The sequence below is a fragment of the Salvelinus namaycush genome, chromosome 31, assembly GCF_016432855.1.
Source record: "Salvelinus namaycush isolate Seneca chromosome 31, SaNama_1.0, whole genome shotgun sequence".
In the NCBI taxonomy this organism is placed as follows: Eukaryota; Metazoa; Chordata; class Actinopteri; order Salmoniformes; family Salmonidae; genus Salvelinus; species Salvelinus namaycush.
Genome location: NC_052337.1, coordinates 21,514,471 through 21,533,847, shown reverse-complemented (window position 1 = coordinate 21,533,847; position 19,377 = coordinate 21,514,471). Strand labels below are relative to the sequence as shown.

At 41.4% G+C, this 19,377-nt stretch overlaps 1 protein-coding gene across 1 annotated transcript in view; it reads left to right on the top strand.

Moving 5' to 3' along the window:
* Nucleotides 1–3,195: 3,195 nt before the first annotated feature.
* LOC120026269 (protein Niban 2-like) overlaps nucleotides 3,196–19,377 on the top strand; it is a 47,342-nt gene continuing 31,160 nt past the window's right edge. The window contains exons 1-2 of the mRNA XM_038971096.1: nucleotides 3,196–3,483; nucleotides 16,916–17,046. Coding sequence (XP_038827024.1) covers nucleotides 3,429–3,483; nucleotides 16,916–17,046 — 186 coding nt within the window. The 5' untranslated portion in view covers nucleotides 3,196–3,428. The remainder of the gene's footprint in view (nucleotides 3,484–16,915; nucleotides 17,047–19,377) is intronic.

Sequence of the window (19,377 nt, the reverse complement as noted above, 5' to 3'; positions counted from 1 at the left end):
TATTCAAATTAAAAGCCCAATGAATGCCAGCCTTTGTGTAATGATTTAACTTCCACCGTTTGTGGGACATTTATTTTGAAGGCACGTATAAATAACAACTGCACGAGGACAGACAGTGACTGACAGGCTGACACATGTCACAGTTACGAAAAATAGTTAGCTAGAAATTGCACAAAAATTACTTTTTCAAATATTTCAAAGAAAATGAAAGTAGACAATGAATGTAGGGTGTTCCAGCAAGAGTGGACATCAAAATATGTACAGTATCTATTGAGGTATCAGGGAAAGCTGTGGGCTTAGTCTGCAAAGAGAGCATCGTTGTCTTGAAAGACTACAACTTGTCCCGACACTACCAGACGAAGCATGCAGAGAAATATAGGAATATGTCTTCTGAGCAGAGGGCAAGTGCATCAAAAGAGTTGCTTTCTCAGTTGCAAAAGCAGCAGGGACTTTTCACTAAACTGCATTCAGCAAATGACGGAATTACTAAACATAGCAAGCCATTCGCTGAGGGCGAATTCATTAAATAATGTTTCATTGACTCTGCAGCAATACTTTGCCCCGACAAGAAACAGCTGTTTAAAAATGTTTCCATGTCAAGACGAACAGTGACACATCGTGTCGAGGACATCGCAGAGAATACGGATCAACAGTTGAAAGACAAGGTAAAGGATTTTACCTATTTCTCCTTGGCCCTGGATGAGAGCAGTGATGCATGTGACACGGCACAGTTGTTGATATTCTTACGAGGCATAACCCCAGACTTTGAAATTACAGAGGAGCTAGCTTCAGTGCAGTCAATGAAGAGCACAACCACAGGGAAATATTTATTGGAGGAGGTTAATAAGTGTGTGAGGCAAAACTGGGACTGAGTTTTGAAAAGTTATTCAGTGTGACCATTGATGGGTACCCAAACTTGACAGGAAAAAAACGTTGGCCTTTTGAAAATGATACAAGATCAAGTAGCTGAGCTGAACCCAGATCAGAAAAGTATTTTCCTGCATTGCATTATTCATCAGGAGGTGCTCTGTAAAAATGTGTTCTGAAAATGAGCCATGTTGTGGATACAGTCACTAAAGTGGTAAACTTCATAAGAGCAAAATCTTTAAACCACAGGCAGTTTGTCTCACTGTTGGAAGAGACCTAGTCGGGTCATGGAGATCTCCCCTACCACACAAACGTGAGATTGCTGAGTTTTTGCAAATGAAAGGAACATGTGGACTTCCTTCAACTGCAAGATAAAGAATGGTTGGATGATTTGTCATTCACCGTGGACATCATGGCCTTCATGAATGAACTGAATTCCAAACTACAGGGGAAGGGCCTTTTTGCACATCAGATGTACAGCCTTGTCAAAGCCTTCAAGAGAATATTGCTCCTTCTGACCCGCCAAGTAGAAGCCAACGATCTCTCCCACCATCCGACACTACTAGTCTGTTCCTTATCAGATGACCAGCGGGAGCAGTATACATCGCGGCTGCGTGCTTTGAACGGTGAGTTTTCTCGTCGTTTTGAGGATTTCAAAGTGTTGGAAAATGACATGCTGTTGGTTTCCTCTCCTTTCACCTTCAATGTGGATAACCACTGACCTGCAACTTGAGTTTATTGGTCTTCAGTCTGATGCAGTGATTGGAGAACTATTCAAAACAATGTCACTGACGAGGTTCTATGCATCTCTCGATGAACAAAACTCTCCAAAAATTAGGAGTCATGCTCAGAAGGTGTATGTACTGTTTGGGTCAACCTATGTATGTGAACAGACATTTTCAGTGATGAAATATAACAAGTCAAGGCACAGATCATCTCTTACTGACTCTCATCTCTCAGCAATCTTGTGCATAGCAACGTCAGAAACTATACCTGACTTCACTGCTCTAGTTAATGCCCATCAGAGACTTCACTCCACACACTGATTGAGTAGTTTAAAATGTAATGTTGAGCTCTCTCTTTCTTGTGTTTTTGTGCATACACGTTATCAAGAGTTCTGTCCGTGGTGCTGAATGCACAGTGTACTTTTCACTCCGTGTAGTTCATTGCATGTTTAATAATGAAAATACCAACCAAAAGGAGAACATTGATGTGGTTTATTTCTGTGCATGTTAAAAAAGTAAAATAAGTAGCATATCTGGACGTGATTTACAGTAGATATATCTGTCAACATAGTCATACACATTATGTATAATCCTGTAATATGATTCTGGCCCGCGATGGCAAAAATATTTTCTAATGTGGCCCTCAATAGAAAATAATTGTCCAGGCCTGAATTTATGTATTCTTTAGTGTTGTGTTGTGGCTTTGTTGGCATGCATGTCACATTTTTTCTTTGAGTTTCCCCCACCAAGATTGACATACTAAAATCGCCACTGATACTTTTCCTAATGGATCCTAATCTTTAAGCTACTAATTAATTCCTTATGTAGTTCATCTCTGTCGTTTTTTCTTAATAGGTGTAGGTCATTTTAATTGCCAAATTGCATCTATGTGTTTTGTTGATAGGCCCTATTTGTTGATAGGCCCAACTTTTGATTTTTCGAGTACATTTGTAGTGCAATTATGTTACGTAGGCTATACGAATCACCGACGCGTTATAATAGTCTGTAACGTTTAAAAAAATAAATAATAATTTGTATTAGTATCAAGAATCTTCAGCCAAAACTGGATGAAAATGGTCCGTGGTGGTCCTTTCACTTTTGCCAATGTTGATGGTCCACACGGGGGCAGTATACCTCCTCGTTTGAGCAGTCTCATCCCCATCCCTAGCTCATCATCCTCTCCCTAAACATGGCATTTTGTTTCCTGTCAAAGATGACTTTCTTACAAAAACAGTATTCAAACATTTGACAAAAACTTTACATAATAACATCATAACACATGACATGATAGATGGCTGTATTGTAGCCTACGCTATATTAGTGTTGAAAAACGATTATTAGCCTACATTATTTTGCAAAGGCTTAAAGCAACATTTCCGCACGTCAATAATGAAGTTGAAATTTGGGCCAGATATCATTTCTGTAAATCACAAAAGAGTACTTTACGCACTCCACAGTCTGGTAATTGTATACCCGGAAGATTCCTTTAAAGGCCACACCCAGGCTGAACACGATGGAGTGATGATTTTGAGAGGGTGTGTCTTGTCAGAATGAACTAACTTTGCCCACTTTCTAACTTTTCATTTGAGTTTTCTCACGATCCAGAAAAGGTACAACAGGACACGCTCTTCCACAACTTTTTGTCGACCCAGATTTTCTGACCAACTTGCGTTTCAAACATTGTATGTGGCGTCATTTCGGGGAAAGGCGAAGTCATACGCGGTAGGCTCGTGTATTTTTTCCTCTCCTAGGTTGAGATCCTGTCCTTGACATTGGCCAACGCGCCTTTTTGCCCCTTCTCTTGGGGTTTGTTGGTTAACCAGCGGGGCTGTAACGATGGGGGATGTAATTTCCACTCACCTGGACGAAGGCAAGCGAGAGATGATTACCGGTAAGCTCCTCCTTGACTTTCCCTCCAATTTACATCTTGAATTGCTGCTTAATATATTTGCGTAAAATGTGAAGAAGGATACAAGACAATTCATTTAAAAGGATATGGGCTCCTTACCCACTGTTTTTTCTATTCCCGCACAGGAAACTTACTCGACAGTCAGCATCCCTCGAAAGTTTTAAAATGTACATTGTTGCAATAAATTAGAATTGTACATAATGTCAAGTTGCCTCGCATAAAATTCAGCTGAATTACATTCTAAACGGACAAACTCTCCCTACTTGAATCAAGCCCAGTCTGAAAGACCTTATTTCTCAGAGATGATAATAGCTACAGATTGTTACACAAAATAATGTGATTTAACCAAATATTTTTGGTATCCATTACTGGGAGTTACAGGTTAGGTCGCTTAAAAAGAGCCTAATGTTACTCCTTTATCCAAGGACATTACACGTTCTGTTTAAAAGGTGAATTGTCTCTGGAAGACAAAACAGCCAAATACTCCATCTAAACGTGAATTGATTCTCCATTGTGGTATGGTTCTAGAACCATAAATCCATCTACTTTCATATCACAAAATAATTTCACAAATGCATAATACACACTGTACTCTGTTTTAACTGTTTTTTTACACAGTTGCAGCCAACAGTTTTTTCAGTGACAACACGTTTGTGGCGTCTGTCTTCCATTTCCACACACAGGTGTACGGCGAAGCAGATAGCTAATTAGCACTCTGTCTTCCGTATGTTTTCCGTAAACAAGCAGTGGTGGAAAAGGTACCCAATTGTCATACTTGAGTAAAAGTAAAGATACAGGGCCTCCCAAGTGTCGCAGCGGTCTAAGGTACTGCATCGCAGCGCTTGAGAAGTCACTACAGCCCCGGGTTCGATCCCAGACTGTGTCACAGCCGGCCGTGACCGGGAGACCCATGAGTCAGCGCACAATTGGCCCAGCGTCGTCCGGGTTAGGAGAGGGTTTGGCTGGCCGGGACGTCCTTGTCCCATCACGCTCTAGCGACTCCTTGTGGCGTGCGGGGTGGCTGCAAGCTGACTTCAGTGTTTCCTCTGGCACATTGGTGTGGCTGGCTTCCGGGTTAAGCGAACAGTAGGTCAAGAAGCAGCGCGGCTTGGCAGGGTCGTGTTTCGGAGGAGTCATGGCTCTCGAACTTCGACTCTCCCTAGTCCGTACGGGAGTTGCAGCAATGAGACAAGACTGTAACTACCAATTGGTTAACACAAAACTGGGGAGAAAAAGTAAAGTCAAAAAAATACTTTAAAAGAAAATGACTGAAGTAAAAGTGAAAGTTGCCCAGTAAAATACTACTTGAGTTAGTCTAAAAATATTTGGTTACAAATATACTTTAAAAAGTACATGTAATTGCTAAAATATATTTAAGTATTAAATAGTTAAAAATGACTTATATTAAGCAAACCAGACGTTACTATTTAAATGTATTTTTATTTTTATGGATAGCTCAGCACTTCAATACTGAGACATGATTTACAAATGAAAGGTGTTTATTGAGTCCGCCAGATCAGAAGCAGTAGGGAGGACCAGAGATTTTAATGATTATCAAAAGAACAAGTACTTTTGGGTGTCAGGGAAAATGTATGGTGTAAAAAGTACATTTATTTTCTTTAGGAATGTAGTGAAGTAAAAGTTGTCAAATACCCCAAAAAACTACTTAAGAAGTACTTTCAAGTATTTTTATTAAGTACTTTACACCACTGTAAACAAGCGATGTAACATGGAAATATGGCGTTGTGGGAACCTTTTATAAAGGTGTGTATCAATTTAACCTATAAAAAAAAATATATATATAATTATTTCTTGCTGATATGAAAGATAAGGTCCTTATGCTTCCAAAACCCTACCACAAACTCCCCCATACAGAAAATGCCTTTGTCTAATGACTCATTTGTGTAATGTAATGGAACTGAGAGTCACGATCAAGGGCTACAGGTTAGGTACTGTTTGGTGTATAGGACAGATCATTTTCCACCAACCTTAACTTAGCAATATTTCAAATGGATTTATTTTAATAATGGAGCATTCTCTAAATTCAAATGCACCATCTGCAACTGGACACATACATTTTAGAAGATACATGTTTGGCCGAATCGAGAACAAAAATATTGTCGCCAAGTTAAGCTTGGTCGTAAATGTTCTGTGCTACACCAAACAGTACCTAACCTTTAACTCCCAGTAATGGATACAAAAATATTTGGTTAAATCACATTATCTGGTCTACCAATCTGTAGCTAAGATAATAACTGCTTTCCCAAGGACAGTCAGCTTGATCATAATGTTTGGGCAGTAGTTTGACCCTGTCCAATTGTTGTTTTTCAAAACGGGGCCGGTATTCGTTTCTACAGGTTCATGGGAGCTATTTTACCATGCACTAAATAATTACAATAGCTGCTTCTGATTATTCCTCTTCCCAAGAAGAGCTGGACAAAGAATATATATTTTTTTACATAGGAAGGTACAGCCCTATTTATTTGAGCCGTAATGCACTGAAGAGGAGTTGAGACAGCGAGAAAAATAATTGCGAGACCAGCAAGCAGCAGCAGCGGCTGGATAAGGAGTGCAAATGACAAACAAGTAAGTTGTTTTGCAGTCGATAGCTACCTAGCAATATAAGCTCTTTTAACATGAGGCAGTGTTGTTCAGTACAATTTTGTGATTGATTCGGCCATAACGGGGCTTGCTAGTACCACTACAAGCCACGTTTTTGAAGCTAGCTTTGTTTCCTATACCTAAAATGTACTGTAGTTGAAGTTATAGCTAGCTAACTAGCCTAGCTAGCTTCAGTGCACCTCATTAGGAGCAAAACTAGGGAAATATTTTGATGACGAAGAGTAAAGGAATGACTCTGGCTTTATGACTCATTAGTCTTGGAGTAACTATACTTGTGTGTTGTAGCTAGCTAGCTAATGTGTGTCTGTGAGATTTCAAAGTGTCTCATATTATAAACTTGGTGGTTCGAGCTCTGAAGGCTGAAAGACCAGTATCGGACCGTATACCACGGGTATGACAAAACATGTATTTTTGCTGCTGTAATTACATTGGTAACCAGTTTATAATAGCAATAAGGCACCTCGGGGGTTTGTGGTTCATGACAAATATACCATGTCTAAGGGCTGTGTCCAGGCACTCGTGCATAAGAAAATCCCTTAGCTGTGGTATGTTGGCCATATAACACACCTCTTCGGGCCTTATTGCTTAATTCTAAATCATGTTGCTACAATAGGAATATAGACAGTACACAGCGATTTCCCACAAATGTCTAATAGAGTTTGTCTTTCTTTCACAGACAATTCCGCTTGGATACAAAGAAGTTGATGACTCTCAAAAAGAGATGTGAAAGGTCCCATAACAACAATCTCCCCTTGTATCAAAGTGACTCCGAACACCTCACTGCACCACCTAAACCCACCATATGCAAGTATTCCCTTTGTAAAACTGTAGTATTTATTATAGGCGTTAGTATATTTTTCTTCTATTGTATATATGTCATATGTTGCCATAACTGTTCCTGCTTACTGCTGTGTAAACTCACCTCGGTCTCCAGAGCAAATAAACTTGTCTTAAACAAACCATGTTTACTTATTTGACAGAATAATCTACTGTTTTATTGAAACATGTTTACTTGCCAACAAATTTTAGTTGAAAGTATCTGTTTTCGCAGTAAGATTATAGCTAGTTTATGCAAATTCATTTAATGAATACCACAATGAGACGATCCAGATGTTGAAGTCAACACTTTATTGGTTTCCGATGCAGCAGGAATCATCTAGTCACTTGTCTGTACACTTTTTCCACATTTTGTTACATTACAGCATTATTCTAAAATTGATTAAAAAAAATATCCATCCTTCTACACACAATACCCCATCATGACAAAGCGAAAACAGGTTTTTAGAAATGTTTTCAAATGTAGTAAAAATGAGAAAACAAATACCTTCTTTATATAAATATTCAGACTCTTTGCTATGAGAATCGAAATTAAGCTCAGGTGCATCCTGCTTCCGTTGCTCATCCTTCAGATGTTTCTACAACTTGATTGGAATCCACCTGTGGTAAATTCAATTGATTGGACATGATTTGTTCAAGGCACACACCTGTCTGTCTAAGGTCACATGTTGACAGTTCATGTCAGAGTAAAAACCAAGCCATGAGGTCAAATGAATTGTCTGTAGAGCACCGAGACAGGATTGTGTCGAAGCATAGGTCTAGGGAAGGGTAGCAAAAAATGCCTGCAGCATTGAAGGTCCCCAAGAATACATTGGGCTCCATCATTCTTAAATGGAAGATGTTTGGAACCACCAAGACTCTTACTAGAGCTGGCCACCCGGCCAAACTGAGCAGTTGAGGGAGAAGGGTCTTGGTCAGGGAGATGACAAAGAACACGATTGTCACTCTGACAGAGCTCCAGAGTTCCTCTGTGGAGATGGAAGAACCTTCCAGAAGGACAACCATCTCTGCAGCACTCCATCAATCAGGCCTTTATGGTAGGTAGAGTGGCCAGACGGAAGCCACTCCTCAGCAGCAGGGACTGGAGGACTAGTCAGGATCGGGGGAAAGATGAACAGAGCAAAGTACAGAGAGATCCATGATGAAAACCTGCTCCAGAGCGCTCAGGACCTCAGACTGAGGTCGATGGAATTGTCCGTAGAGCTCTGAGACAGGATTGTGTCGAGGCAAGGGTAGATCTGGGGAAGTGTACCAAAAAATGTCTGCAGCATTAAAGGTCCCCAAGAACACAGTGGCCTCCATCATTCTAAAATTGAAGAAGTTTGGCCATGCGGCCAGCTCTTCCTAGTGTGGAATGAAGAAAAACAAAAAATGTTATATATTTTTTGAATAGCCAGCGTATTATGAAAGCTGGGGAAATGCTGGTTTAGATAAACAAATGTAGTTCGCTAGCTAGTTGGCTAGGTAACGTCAGCTCGACTTCTTCTTTTCTGCTGCGCTGATGTCGGCTGATCGGATGCCTTCTTCTTTGACGTGAGGGGGGAAATCGATGGGATAGCGTCACTTTTCAACGTTCGACCTGGCAACACCATGAGTTGAGACTTCCGATCCGTTTCAAAATCCGTTGTCTGAAAGTGTTGGCCACAAACACAGACATTTTTATTTCTCCATGGGAGTATTCACATCAACTGGATCCACCTCCACCAGGACGGTACTACATCCTGAAATTATGAATTCTGGATATGGTGGTTGGTTTACAACCAGCAAATGTAGATGGCCCGTTTTCTACCGGTGAAATGCAGAAACCCTCGATTTCCGTGTAGTCATAAAAATCAAGAATTTATTCACATGTTAATAACATATTAATGGGCATAAATAGAGCAGCAGTGAAATGTCCCTTTTACGTTTCTCATATGTCACATGCACTTAGGCATTGAAGTATCTTTAAAGACTTCGTCATTGGCATTGTACAAGATAAAGAAAAATTGGTCATCACACAACAGAACACTTATTGGAATGACTAGCTCATGTCGGACTGGTGTGAAAACCCACATGGGGCCAATGGGGGTCATGTTTGCTGAGGTGTGTTTCACTGAACCATTTCTCAATTCAGTCATGTTGAATTGATTATACGAGTTTGCTTGGGTGAACTGTGGTCTGATCAGGCTACTCCAGACCTGTATTTTCCATGGCTAGCCACTCTGTCTGGGGTTCCAACCTCAGAATCCAGGATATGTGTGTGTGGTTGTGGCTGGAAACACTGTATGCCACTTTCCCCCCCAGACTCACCCTCACAGGGCTCCAGACTAACATTTTCCCCTGGTGCCACTAAGTTTTTCAGTTGCACCAGCCCATGATTTGGTCACACAACGCCGTCACATAATATATATATTTTTTTATCTTATAAAGTAATTCAGTGCTTTACTAAAAAATTTGATCGTATTCAAGTAATACATTGTTTCATGTTGTGATTCAAGTTAATGTCACATGCATAAGTACAGTGAAATGCCTTTCTTGAAATCTCGAAACCCAATATTGCGATAATCAATAACTATGTAATACTAGAAAAAAACACAAAAATATGAAGGGAAAGTGGGATACCGAGTCAGTTGTACAACTGAATGCATTCATCTGAAATGTGTCTTTTGCATTTAACCCAACCCCTCTGAATCAGAACTAAGTAAGTAAGCATACTATACAGGGTCCGTTGCAATGCAATATTAACAATGTGCAGGGATACTGGAGTGATGGAGGTATATGTGTAGGGGCACGTGTGCAACTTCGGTTTTAGAATTGGGGGGGCATTCTTTTTTTTACAATTATTATAATTTTTTATCCGATCGGATAAACACTCCAAACAGCCTACCCGACCGCTCGGAGGCGTCCACATGGTCCTAAAGCACACCATTGTCTCGTTTTGTATCACATTCCAATTATAAAACTGAGGGGGGGGGGGGGGGGGGGGGGGGTGCAAATTCAGAATGTCCCCCCTCAGTGAAAGTTGCGCCCCTGTGTAGGGGTAAGGTGACTAGGCAACAGGATATAAGAAACGGAGTAGCAGCAGCTTGTATGTGAGTGGGTGTTTTATTAGGATGTTTTATTTTACATTTTAAAATAGGGCTCCAGAAGAAAAAATAATTCTCCAATTGAATGAATTTGCCTAAGTCTTAATGTGCACTAATACGAAAGGCTAGTTTATATTGGAAACTCAAACTGAAGCTGAAATATCTTTAGTCAGTAAGTATTCAACCCCTTTGTTATGGCAAGCCTAATTCAGATTCAACCACAAAGACAAGGGAGGTTTTCCAATGCCTTGCAAAGAAGGGCACCTATTGGTAGATGGGTTTTTCTTCTCTTTGCTCATTAACTATTTTCCTGTGCGCATATGACAGATAATTGGTGGTCAAAGCATGTCTCTGAGCCGCTGAGCCGGAGGAGCGTGTATTAATCCTGGCCAGCAGTAGCAGGTCAAACAAATGACTAGTCACTCAAAAAAAAACTAATCATGACTCTCGAGTCAGTACAAAGAGTTAGTTCAAAAATAATGAATCGTTGGCAAACTGCATATCACTTAATGCCCTGCCTAGGTAATCGCAATTGCCAGTGCGTATTTCATGCGCTCCATATCTCAAAGCCATATAACATATTTTCGTTGTAAAAATAGTTGCTATTGAGCTCAAAATTGAGAGCTGCGAAATAGAAAGTATAGCTATAGAAAGCTGATAACCTCATTTATTCAACTGTGGCAACAGAATGGCTGTGTTTTCCCCACAATATGATTTTAAATGTTATACAATCAGAAAACCCTTTTTTTCTCCCAGAGCATTTCCCCCCCTGGGAAAAAGAGTGGTTCACTTGACACAGCAACAGGCCCCAACGAAATGGGTACAGGGGCAGGCAGACACTGTCATTACAGGAATCATGAGGATAATGTACTTTTCTGTTTGACCAAATTATTATTTTGGATAAGAGCAAGATCATTTTTATTTGTCAAATGGCAGCCAAGCATCGATCATCATGTCACCAGAATAAGACCCTCAATTTAAGGCGCATCAAGCTCATCACAGTGCACTTTCACCACCCTGTGAAGTTCATCGTAACTTATTGTAGCCTAATAAACTGCATGGTTTCCCGAGTCGTAGTGGGAGGACCACACAACATGTCATCGCATGACTCCAAGTTTACTTCGATATGATGGTTATTATATCATGGATTTGATGGTTGTTATTATTAGGGCTGACCCCATTTAGTTGACTGGTCGATAGGATGTTGGTCAACCAATATTTTTTTTTTGTCGAGCTGTGGCAAATATATCAAAATAAATGTTATGGCACACGAGACGCCTGTCTGATTCACGCCTGTCTGAGTGGTCTAATCCATTGTGTAAACCGCGGGGATGGTTCACCAATAGTACATTTACCATCTCTAATCTACAATGTTTGTTTGGATAAGGTCATTTCTGTTAATGCATTCAATGTAGTAATAATAATATAGTCTTACCATTCTCATTGCAGGAGTGGGCATGTTATTTATTTGATTCCGTTTACGAGTAGTCAATTTATTCATTGTCTTTTGTTTGGAGCGCTCCTGTCAAATTTGAGTTATGCATAGAACTAGGCCTAGGCTACCTGGCCTGTGCGCAAATTTAGGCTTATAAATGTGCCCATTTGGGAATCTGATACTATTTCTTAACTCACCATCATTGTGGAGCTTCTCAAAGTAATTTTTTCTTTGCCTCAAAAAGCAAGTGAACAAAGTCTGTTTTTACATCTATTGAGAAAGTAGTTCATGCTCTGATCCGATGCAAATGTCATAAAGTAAGCCAACCTGATTACTTCTTATCCCTTGTGCACATACCCTACAGCTGTCTGTCTGGAGCTCACTGGCATGGTAAACTCTGAGGGCCCAGAATATTGTATACAATGTTGCAAGTTTGCTAGCACCAGCTTCAGGCCTGACTCAAGTTAATAGTTGATAGAATGTTTCAAGTTCCTTGCAGACAGGCCATACAGAGCCAATGTGATTTATAGGATATTTATTTTTATCGGGATATTTTCAACCTGCGGGCTGCAATGTTTTTATTTGTTGGTTTATGTAGGCTATTTTTTAAGTATTGGCAATGGGAATAGAAGTTACTATTAGGTTTGTATCATTTTCATTTAGATAGAATTTTGATTAACCACATTACATTGATTTTGAGATATGAAGACTTTATTATAAATTAAACTGTTCCATGAAAATGTGCATATGAAAATCATAACTGGCATGCAGATCAGTAGAAATGGTATAATAACTTGGCACTCCAAATGGAAAAGGTTGCAGAATGCTGGTGTAGCCTATTACCGGCAACTTCAGGAGCAAAATGGCAGAATCTGCAAAGGCCAGCAGCGGGAGGAGGAGGGTTGGGAACAGGTTTTTACTTCTGGTTAAGCTATATTGATCTCAGGTTCCCTCTTTCGTAATTTGTGTCTTCATTTTTTATTGCAGTGCTTAAAGCATCAGACAAAGTAGCCTACATATAGTTGATTTTAGTCTAACATGGGGTGTGTCTACATATTGAAAAATACACGTTTTAAAATTTCAACCAATCGATTGGTCGAAAGAACCGATGACTCTCGGTTGACTATTATATATACTGAGTGTACAAAACAAGAATGATCCAACACCCAAAGGACATCCAACCAACTTGATACAACTGTGGGAAGCATTGGAGTCAACATGGGCCAGCATTCCTGTGGAATGCTTTTGACACCATGTAGAGTCCATTCCCCAATGAATTGAGGCTGTTCTAATGGCAACAAGGGGGTGCACAACTCAATATTATGGAAGGTGTTTCTTATGTTTCGTATGCTCATTTAATATTTTTGGAAAACAGATTATTTTTTTTAATGCTATTCTACACATTTTGTCATGAGGCTAAGAGAAAATGTTGCGGTTTTAAAGATACTTTCCTGCAATACTACATTTTGTCATGGGTGTGAGAAATGTGCTGTTTTTTAGCTCATCTCAAGCTAGTCTACATCATTTGCCATGAGGCTGAGAGATTCAGGATTCTGTCCCTGTGTAGCTTCTAAAGATGTCTAAAGCTGCAGATTTAGAAGGAAAGAGAGGGAAGTGAGTGTGTGTACAGAAGAAGAAACAGGTAGGAACATGCCTTGGGATTACTGAGCAGAAAGCCAGTTTGGTTCTCACACACTGCCCTATTTTTGTTCTCTGTCTCTCCCTCGCTCTTTCACAATGTAGTTCTTTTGGCCTAAAAATCCTATATAAAGTTTTTTTCATTCTCTATGCAGCTTTCTTTCTACCTGTCATATTTCTATTGTTTCATCTTAAACCTTTTGTCTATTTCACAGTCACTACCCAGGTGAGAGCAGTGTGTGTGTGTGTCTGCGCACATGTTTGTGCCTGTGGGAGGAGTGGTTAGTCAGCTCTTTTCCTTTGGGAGTATACTGTTTGGAGTAGTTGGCTGTACTGGTCGACGTCTCCACATTTGCTGTCAAGGCACATTCTCAGCAGCTGAACTCCTCTTTGACACACACATTTCTGTTATCTTTCCTACTCCTAGACTTGTGTTAATCAGGTGTCAGTGAACCTCTTGAACCTAGTCCGTCGCTCCTTCATCCCTTTAACCCTCCTATTGTGTTCGCTTCATGTTAATTCATTCTGTGTTCCTTCTGTTTGCTATTTATGGCCTGTAGGCCTCATTGACCTGAGCTCATACAACTAGTTTTTGAGTAAAAAAAAGCATAATGTCTGGGTTATTTTTACTATAACAAATACTAAGATGAAACATATTGTGCTATTTATCACAGACTACTTTGTGTCAGTTTAATAAGGACTCTTTCCTCACCAGTGTCATGATCAAAGATATGATCAAGAGTCTCACATACAGTATATCGTTTGGTCATTGTGCTGCCACAGAATGAAATGTGTGCAAGGCCTCAAAAAGCTTTATATACCAGAGCTGCAAGAAAAGTTCTATATATTATTGAAACAATGTTGTGATTGTTTGTGAGAATGCCAACAGGTGTGGTTCCCGTGGGGGAAAGATTCTATTGGGGGAAAGGTTCCTGTGGGGGTTGCCATGGAATCCAAGAAGGGGAGTGAGGTGTGTGTGTGTGCTAAAACACACATGCATGTGGGGGTCTGGGAGAGGAAGTGTGTCCATCTGATGAAATTTTATACACTAAAACCGGGAACGCCACAGGTGTACAAAAGTTAGATAAAACACCCAAAATGTAATGAAAATCATCATTGTATTTTGTGTGTTCAGATGCTCTGTGTGGACAAAGTCATGGAACCTTTTGACAATCAGATTAAATTAACTACATTTTTCAGAGAGAACTTGTAAATCGGTCCAATTCAACCGGAACACAGTAGGAGGGTTAATACATTATACAATATGGTACAGTAGGTCTAGCCTACATCCCAGTGTGACAGTGTACCATTCAAGCTACAGGATGTCTGCTGATTCTTAGAGTTTTCCAGCTGTTTAGACGGTCTGCACCCAATGGAAACAGGAAGGGAAATGATCAATGCACTCTGACTACTGTACTCTCACTCACTCTGTCTGCCTTTCTACCTTTCTGTCTGCCTTTCTTTGTTTCTTTCTCAAACACAGGCTAGAAGTAGGTGGTTGTGCTGTCAGTCTCTAATCCCCGGCACTGGGGGTGCCTGCTCCTTGTATTTGGGATGACAGGGCACTAAGTAGACACACACACACACAGTTTCCTAATTTAGCCCTTAAGTGCAATCAGATCTCCATCAGTTTAGTTTGATGCAGACTGTCGTTCAAGCCATGCCTTCATTCCAGTGGGGAAGTGTGTCATTTGACCTAACTCTCCCTGTGGCCAGTCTGCAGGCTTTGGCACACTAACCCAGCCTGTGGAAAGTGCAGCATGTGAATGAAATAGCAACTCTAGCCTCTGGTTGTGAATGGGGCTAGCTCTGGTCCTCAGAGAACACACACGGGTGTCTAGTGTATTCTTCTCAGTCAGAGGTCACAGGCACAGTACAGAGGATGTGTGGGAAATAATGGATCAAAGTGCTCACAGATGTAGCAGGAGATATCTGGTACCCTCATGATGACTCAAAAAACATCCAAGCCCTGCTGGCCTGTTTCCACTGTTATACAAATACACACTGAGGGTGGTGTCATGATGAATTAGACCAGCGTGGAATATATTATACAGGTGGAACTGAGGGGAACACCCTTTTTAGTATCTATGTCTAGATCCTTCTCAGTATTTATTTTTTGGGTTCTGAAACCCAGGATTGAACCAAGTATATTTTTGTTATACAGTGCATTAAAATACACCTAGTGTGAACGTGTGTTTGAGTGCTACTTTGAGATTACTTCTCTCCCCTCTTTCCTATCTTGTCAGGTCTTTCCTTCCTGCCCTCCTACTCAAAGACTGTTCTCTCTTTCCTGTGGTGCCCCTACCATAAACATCTCACAGATTACTGTGTCATGTCAGAGTTGAGCTGAGAACACGGAGCCACCACAAGCTAAGCCCGTGGACTATAAGGGATCTTTAGGAAAAGGGCTATATTTAGGAAAAGTACTACTGGTATCTTAGGAAAAGTCCTTCCAAAAATAACTTGTTTTTATAGTAAAGAAGATGGTCTTTATTGCTGGTTAGACCATGGTATTTTACCATTCAACATCCTGATGCTTGAATCTCCATATAGTCTGTAGTGTGGTACAAATTCAGTAGGTACAATGTTATTGTAGGCCCTAATGTGCCTTGACTGTAGAAGTCTTCATTATCTGTTCCAATTTAGAATTAATTTATTGTACTACCTTTATGAACTGAGTGTAAAAAACGTTAGGAAATCTTTCCATGACATAGACTGACTAGGTGAATCCAGGTGAAAGATATGATCCCTTGTTGATGTAACTTGTTAAATTCACTTCAATCAGTGGAGATGAAGGGGAGGAGACAGATTTAAAGAATGATTTTTAAGCCTTGAAACAAGGGTGAATGGTTAAGACAAAATATTTAAGTGCCTTTGAACAGAGTGTGGTAGTAGGTGCCAGGCACACCAGTTTCAGTGTGTCAAGAACTGCAACGCTGCTGGGTTTTTCACGCTCAACAGTTTCCTGTGTGCTTTCGACACCTTGTAGAGTCCATGCCCTGTTCTGAGGACAAAAGGTGGTTGCAACTCAATATTAATATTAGGAAAGTGTTCTTAATGTTTTGTACACTCTGTGTGTTTAGCCCTTTCTCAATTAATGAAGTCTCTGTTTAAACATACTATAACTCATGACTTGGTATAATTCCTTATAGTGACATGTGAGAGCAATTTTACTGCTTGGCTTTTCATATACGGCTGATAGAAAGGTGGTAAAAATACTGGAGGGTTAATGCCCTCTCACACAGTCTCTCTGCTTTACCTGTCTGAGTCCGGTCCAGTCCACCTTTCGTTACGAGTCACCCTATAGTATAGCCTCTCCACAAGCCTGTCGTCTGTCCCCTTCGGTAGTCTCACAGCTTCTCTTCAAGACCAAGTCCTCTGCGCTCTGATGAGTCACATTACTGATGTCATGCTCTGGCCCTGCTGCCAGCTGAAGTTTCTGGGACTGTGTGGCCTAGCTGTGCTCTCTCTCCCGCTCTCCCACATTCTCTCCCGCTCTCCCACATTCTCTCCCGCATTCTTTGCTGCTCTTATTCTTTCACTCTCACTCTCTGTCTGTTTTTCTGTGACTGTCTAGCATGTTGTCTCTCTCTCTCTGTCTCTCTCTCTGTGTGTGTGTGACTGTGTTTTGTCACATTGACATGTCTGTTTTGACATTGATGTTTGAGTAACTTGGCACCTGTTGTCATTTACGTTACATACTGGGTTATTCAGACTGTGTTGCTCTGCAGCTGTGTTGTGTGTGTGTGTGTGTGTGTGTGTTCTGTGAATGTGTCTCTAACTGTAAGTTCTAACTGTCATCTATCTCTGCCCACAGCTCGTACCAGGCAGTTGACGGGGGAATTTGGCCATGTGTACGAGCAGCAGTATGCAGTGGCCCTCTTCAACAGTGTCCGCTTTAAGATCGAGGGGGGAGGAGAACCCCAGTCACAACTCCTGCACCGCAAGGCAAGAGGCCGGCCCGGAAACGACTGTCTGTCACACTCGTTTACCCCCTGTTGCTGTTTTTGTGTCTTCCTCTGTTCTTCTCTCGCTCCATCTGTCCCTCTTCCATTTTTTTATTTATATATAAACTCAGCAAAAAAAGAAACGTCCTCTCACTGTCAAGTGCGTTTATTTCAGAAAACATAACGTGTAAATATTTAAATGAACATATTTAAATGAACATAACAAGATTCAACAACTAAGACATGAACTGAACAAGTTCCACAGACATGTGACTCACAGAAATGTAATAATGTGTCCCTGAACAAAGGGGGGGTCAACATCAAAAGTAACAGTCAGTATCTGGTGTGGCCACCAGCTGCATTAAGTACTGCAGTGCATCTCCTCCTCATGGACTGCACCAGATTTGCCAGTTCTTGCTGTGAGATGTTACCCCACTCTTCTACCAAGGCACTTGCACATTCCCGGACATTTCAGGGGGGAATGGCATAGGACACTGAAGAGGCCTTTCTACTGACTCTGAAAAACACCAAAAGAAAGATGCCCAGGGTCCCTGCTCATCTGCATGAACGTGCCTTAGGCATGCTGCAAGGAGGCATGAGGACTGCAGATGTGGCCAGGGCAATAAATTGCAATGTCCGTACTGTGAGACGCCTAAGACAGCGCTACAGGGAGACAGGACGGACAGCTGATCGTCCTCGCAGTGGCAGATCACGTGTAACAACACCTGCACAGGATCGGTACATCCAAACATCACACCTGCGTGACAGGCACAGGATGGCAACAACAACTGCCCGAGTTACACCAGAAATGCACAATCCCTCCATCAGTGCTCAGACTGTCCGCAATAGGCTGAGAGAGGCTGGACTGAGGGCTTGTAGGCCTGTTGTAAGGCAGGTCTACACCAGACATCACAGGCAACAACGTCGCCTATGGGCACAAACCCATCGTCGCTGGACCAGACAGGACTGGCAAAAAGTGCTCTTCACTGACGAGTCGCGGTTTTGTCTCACCAGTGTTGACGGTTGGATTCGCGGAAGGAATCCAACCGTCGCAGAAGGAATGAGCGTTACACCGAGGCCTGTACTCTGGAGCGGGATCAATTTGGAGGTGGAGGGTCCGTCATGGTCCGGGGCGGTGTGTCACAGCATCATCGGACTGAGCTTGTTGTCATTGCAGGCAATCTCAAAGCTGTGCGTTACAGGGAAGACATCCTCCTCCCTCATGTGGTACCCTTCCTGCAGGCTCATCCTGAGATGACCCTCCAGCATGACAATGCCACCAGCCATACTGCTCGTTCTGTGCGGGATTTCCTGCAAGACAGGAATGTCAGTGTTCTGCCATGGCCAGCGAAGAGCCTGGATCTCAATCCCATTGAGCACGCCTGGGACCTTTTTGGATCGGATGGTGAGGGCTAGGCCATTCCCCCAGAAATGTCCGGGAACTTGCAGGTGCCTTGGTGGAAGAGTGGGGTAACATCTCACAGCAAGAACGGGCAAATCTGGTGCAGTCCATGAGGAGGAGATGCACTGCAGTACTTAATGCAGCTGGTGGCCACCTCAGATACTGACTGTTACTTTTGATTTTGACCCACCCCTTTGTGCAGGGACACATTATTCCATTTCTGTTAGTCACATGTCTGTGGAACTTCATCAGTTTATGTCTCAGTTGTTGAATCTTATGTTCATACAAATATTTACACATGTTAAACTTGCTGAAAATAAACGCAGTTGACAGTGGGAGGACGTTTCTTTTTTTGCTGAGTTTATGTTTATATATATATATATTTTAACAATACAAAACATACACAAACGACAGCATACAGACACACACAAACATCAACTACATCACACCTGCCCAGACCCACCTGCTCACACCCTCATCTCCAGCGCCCACATTACCCTCCTCCACATGGCCTCAAACTGCACCATTTTGTTTCTCTCTGTCACCCACGCACTTTCAACATTTAGATAATGCATTTGACCTTTTCATTGTGTTAATGGTGGAGGATTGGTTGATTTCCTGTTTTTAAGTATATATTTTTTGAGATGATTGATGGTAAAAGTATCCGATCATTGGGTATCTCACTGCACCCTTGTGAATTTTCTCTCTTTTTATAATAAATTCTATACATTAATTTACACATTAAGCTGTCCCTCTTCTGTTTATTCAGTTACTTCATTTTCCTCTATCACAGTATTCCCACGCCATCTGTCCCTCTCCTACTCATCCTCCTCCGCTCCTCATCCTCCTCCGCTCCTCATCCTCTGTTTTTATCTACCTCACCATCCTCCTCCGCTCCTCCTCCACTGTTTTTAATCTACCTCACCATCC